The 5,434-nt window shown below is 29.0% G+C and overlaps 1 protein-coding gene across 1 annotated transcript in view; it reads right to left on the reverse strand.

Annotated features, from left to right (window-relative positions):
- Positions 1–5,434, reverse strand: part of LOC106689352 (pickpocket protein 28) — a gene marked incomplete in the record, with an annotated part of 16,787 nt that overhangs the window by 10,807 nt on the left and 546 nt on the right. Inside the window, 2 exon segments of the mRNA XM_067048643.1 lie at positions 753–948; positions 2,325–2,479. Coding sequence (XP_066904744.1) covers positions 753–948; positions 2,325–2,359 — 231 coding nt within the window.

Below are 5,434 nucleotides of genomic sequence, written 5' to 3' on the forward strand. Positions count from 1 at the left end.
CTTATTGATTCTAGTGAAAAAAAATGGAATAAAAAAAATTAATTGGTACTTAATAATTTATTTTTAAAAAGTTAAGATAAAATTATTAAGAATTTTTTTTAGTTTAATAAAGTAGACATAATTTGTGTTTTTTCTTTCATTTTGAAGAAAATAAACCTTTTCAAAGAAATAAACCACGTAGATGATTTAAATTTGTTTATACATTTATTTTCAGCATATATTTCATAAAATGTTGCTTTTTAAAAAACTATATCTCGGGAACTATTGAATGTAAATAGCTCTCCTAGGGCTCATATTTTAGGAAATTTATTCTACTTTAAATGATGCTCTATTAGGTTTTCAAGTATTGTAGGTAGTTTTAAAGATATGGGGCTCCGAATAAAAAACATTTTTTTTTTAGTGTCTTTAAACAGCTGCCCTTTTTTATTACCCCTAACTATACTTGGCAGACTAATCAATTTTAGGTAGTTTACAATAAAGTTATCAAGTATTAGGGTAAAATAACTGACTTTTTTTTCCACCGGGCTCCTGCACTATTGGTTATTAGAAGAAAAAATAATTCTCACTCATTTATGTATGCCATTTAGGATATATTAATTTAGCTAAATAATTTTCCATGATACATTATTAAAAAATAAAATATTTTTTTTGGACTTCTTTGATTTTTAATATATTTAACTTTTGAATAGCAAATACACTTATTGGACTCTGAATTTGCACTATTATTGCTACAGAAAAAATAAATATTGTACCTTAAAGCCCTCAACTGGTCCTTTGCAATAATGGTCGATATCTCTGCGAATCGCCCCTGGTACAATAAAAAGACCTCCGAAGGCTCCAGAATACAGAGCCCTACGTGGATAGGATTCCACTAAAGCCTCGGTTGTATATCCTTCATCCTGAGACCAACCGATAACCTGAAGGTTGTCAGTTTCAAATTGTGTTATCCTGAACAGAAATGGATGCTTAAAAGTTTTTAAAAATAACTTAAACAAATAATAGTACTAGAGTGGGGAAGAAAAAAAGACAGTTAAATCATTCCAATTTTTTATTACTTTAATGAAAACTATGAATAATTACTAGTCAGAATTGATGAGTCTGCCAAGTATAGGTAGAGGGAATAAAAAATGGCTGCTGTTACAAAACGTTAAGAAAAATGAAAAAAATTTTATTTGGACCTCTATATCTTAAAAACTACCAACAAAACTAGAAAACCTAAAGGAACATTATTTAAAGTAGAGCAAATTTGCTGAAATATGAGCCCTAATAGACCTATTTACGTTCAATAGTTCCCGAGATATAGCTTTTTAAAAAGCAACATTTCATGCAAATGTAAAAAGAAAGATTAGTAGTTAATAAATTTATTTTGAGAAATCTATATCTCAGGAAATATGTGATGTATAGAAGTCTATTAGCACTCTAATTAAAGCTAGTTTAATGTACTATAAAGTAGTTTATGAGGCTTATATTCGTAGGAGTAATAATTTTTATGATATTCGACATAATAAATTCATTAATAATTGTTCAGACAAAAAGTTTGATTTTTTAAAAAAATATATCTCAGAAACTATAGGATTTAAATATGTCTGCCAGCACTCAAAACTACTTTAACTTATGCTAAAACATCTTACATATGAATATAAATTTTGTACATTAAAATTTGTCTGAACTGCTGTAAATCAATTTATTTTAGCAAATATCATGAAAACTATTACTTCTACAAAGATAAACGACTTACAGTACATTAAACTAGCTTTTATTTGAGTGTTAGAAGACATTTGTATGTCATATAATTCCTGAAATATAGATTTCTCAGATTCTAGATTTAACTATTGATTTTTCAGCACATTTTTTAATGAAATGTTGCCTTTTAAAAAATTATATATTGAGCACTATTGAACGTAAATAACTGTATTGTGGCTCATATTTTAGAAAATTTACCCTTCAAATGAAATGTCCTTAATGCAATTCAATCAAATGTCCTCTTAGGTTTTCTAGTGTTGTTGGTAGTTTTAAAGATATAGAGCTCCGAATGAAAAGTAATTTTTTTTAATGCTTTGAAACAGCCGCCATTTCTTATTCCCCTACCTATACTTGTCAGACTCATCAATTTTGACTAGTGATTATACATAGTGTTTAATGAAGTAATAAAAAATTGGGGTGAGATAACTGCCTTTTTTCTCCTAGCCTGACTTAAAAAGGCATAAGGAAATAATGAATCATAAAAAATGGGAAGCAGCATGAATAATAATTTTTTAGAATCAGGGGGAAGCCAAAACTAAAAAGCTAACAATTAAAATTTTCCTGATCGTAGCATTGCTTACACATCATCACGGAAAAGATCCTTTTTATCCAGCATATTAAAACTATAACATATTCCTTCATCGGTGACTATTTTTGTGAAGAGATAGCTGCAGTTTTGAGTAATGTCATTATACCATCTGCATGCCAATATAGTATCATTCCATTTAGGAGCCACCTGAAGAAAATAGCTAAATTATTAAATAAAATTAATGGTACAAGGTAGGAAATAAAAATTATAGTTAAAATATTATTCTTGAAGAAGTTTGTCGGGGGGTGCGGTCAGAAAAGAACAACATAAATAAACTAAACCATATTTATTTATTTTATCCCGACGTTTCGACCTGAGTTTCAGGTCTTCATCAGGGGTTGTGGCGTGTAAAGGGGAAGGGAAGATGCTAACCAAAATATTATTGAAATGTAATTATAAAATAAAATTACTTTTAAAATAAAATTAAGGATTATTTTATGAAATAATGATTAATTGATGAAATAATTCCAATCAGATAACTACCTGTATTTATTTCTTGACAAATTATTGATTAGAAAAAAAATTGTCAAATACCTTTTTTTTTAAATTTATTTATTTATTTATTGACATTTACAACTATACTTACATAAAAATAAATCTAGTAAAGTTGATGTTAGATTATATCCGTATGATACAGACTTGTAGAGAAACTACCCAATGGTAGCACTCTGACTTTCTAAAATCTCTAAATTAGAAGGTCTCGAGACCATCTTCTTTTCAGGCTCTTCAGAGGATTGACAAGAATGGAAGAAGAAACAAGGTTAGAAACCAGTGGTAAAGGAGTATATAATGGAAAGATTGATACCTAGTTCGGGCTAGATTGGTTACAAATGGAACATTCAGGTCTTTATGGGTGATTTTATTAGGGACAAAGAAAGGAGCATTGAGGATTTTATGAAGGATTTTGGATTGTAAAGATTGGCTATGAGAGAAATTCAATGGTTTAGTGGAGCCCGAAATCTCAACTCCACATGTCCAGATAGGCCTTATTTTTGTCATTTAGATCAGTCTCTTGTAATGAATTGGAAGTTTGGACCGTTTGTCCAGATGTTGTTCAAGCTAGCAGATCTGTTCAACGGGAGTAAGAGCAACATTGTTAAAGGATACTGCGGAGCAGTCGGTAGGTTTAAGAAGAGGGTAAAGGTGATCGGAAGGGATTGGAGAGTTTGAGAGGCAATTAAAGTGTTATTATTAACTGTAAACACTTTGCAAAGAACTGCAACCAGAAGAAGAAAACGATGAGGATGGTGGGGTTGTCAAAGTAGAAGGATGAAGAGGAGTGATAAGTTGAGGGCTGGAATTCAGGTAACATGGTGATGAGAGACAGACATCTGTACGTCTTATGCTTCCTAAGATATATTTTTCATAAATCAAACTTTATGTCCGAACAATTAGAAATCAAAATTTTGTGAATTTAGTTTGTCAAATATCATGAAAACTACTACTCCTACGAAGATAAACCTTATTAACTACCTTATAGTAAATTAAGCTTGCTTTAATTTAAGTGCTAATAGACATCTGTATGGTTTCTGAGATATAGCTTTCTCAAAATAAATTTACTAACTACTGATTTTCAGTGGATTCTTTATGAAGTATAATAATTTAAAAAGCAATGTCTCATGTAAATAGCTCTGTCATGGCTAGTATTTTACTAGCAAATTTTAATAGAAAATTTACTCTACTTTCAGTTAGATTGTAATAGGTTTTCTAGTAGTACAAGAGTCTTTTTTTAAAAAAAAAAGAACTTATATCACCCCAATTTTTGATTACTTTAATGAAAACTAGGTATAATTTCTAGTCAAAATTGATGAGTCTGTCAAGTATAGATAGCGGGAATAAAAAATGGCGGCTGTTTCAAAACCTTAATTTTTCATTGGGAGCTCTATATCTTAAATACTATCAACAACACTAGAAAATCTAAGAGAGCATTATTAAAAGAAGAGTAAATTTTCTGAAATATCAGCCCTAAAAGAGCTATTTACCTCCAATAGATCTCGAGATATAGCTTTTTAAAAACCGAAATTTCTTAAAAATCTACTGAAAGATTAGTACTTATTTGAAAAATCTATATCTCAGAAACTATGTGACATACAGATGTCTATTAGCACTCAAATTAAAACTAGTTTAATAGACTATCAAGAAGTTTATGACATTTCCCTTCGTAGGAATAGTAGTTTTCATGATATTTGCTAAAATAAATTGATTTATAGTAGTTTGGAAAATAAGTTTGATTTATGAAAAACATTATTTCAGAAACCATTGGAGGTACAGATGTCTGTCAGCACTCAAATTAAAGCTAGTTAAATTTACTACAAAATAGTTTATTATATATATCTTTGTAGGAGTAGTAGTTTTTATGATATTTGACAAAATAAACTCACAAAATGTTAATTTCTAGTTCTTCATATAAAATGTTGGATATTTGAAAAAATATATCTTTAGATTTATAAGACGCATATATGTCTGCCAACACTCAAAATAAAGGAAATTGAACTTACTATAAAGTAGTTAATGACACTTATCTTCGTAGGAGTAGTAGATTTTATGATATTCACATATGAATATAAATTTGGCAAATGAAAATTTGTCCGAACAACTATAAATCAATTTATTTCAGCAAATTTCATGTAAACTATTACTCCTACGAAGATAAACATCATAAACTACTTTATAGCTCATAAAACTAGCTTTAATTTGAATGCCAATAGACATCTGTACGTCAGATTTTTGAAATATAAATTTTTCAAAATAAATTCACCAACTATCAGTATGTCCTATAGAACTTTTTTCTGAAACGTTGCTTTTTAAAAAGCTATATCTCTAAATATATTTAACGTAAATAACTATTTTAGGGCTCATATTTTTGCAAATTTACTCTTCTTTAAATGACGTTCTCTTAGGTTTCCTTGTGTTGTTCCTACTTTTTAAGATATAGAGCTCCGAATGAAAAATTAGTTTTTTTATCTCTTTGAAACAGCCGCCATTTTTTATTTCCCCTACCTATACTTGGCAGAATCATCAATGTTTACTAGTAACTATGTCTATATATTTTTTATTAATAGAATAAAACTACTAACCCTCTAATTCAAGGACTATCAACAC

This window comes from Halyomorpha halys, unplaced genomic scaffold (assembly GCF_000696795.3).
Source record: "Halyomorpha halys isolate HHAL.00 unplaced genomic scaffold, Hhal_1.1 Scaffold1341.1, whole genome shotgun sequence".
Taxonomy (NCBI): Eukaryota; Metazoa; Arthropoda; class Insecta; order Hemiptera; family Pentatomidae; genus Halyomorpha; species Halyomorpha halys.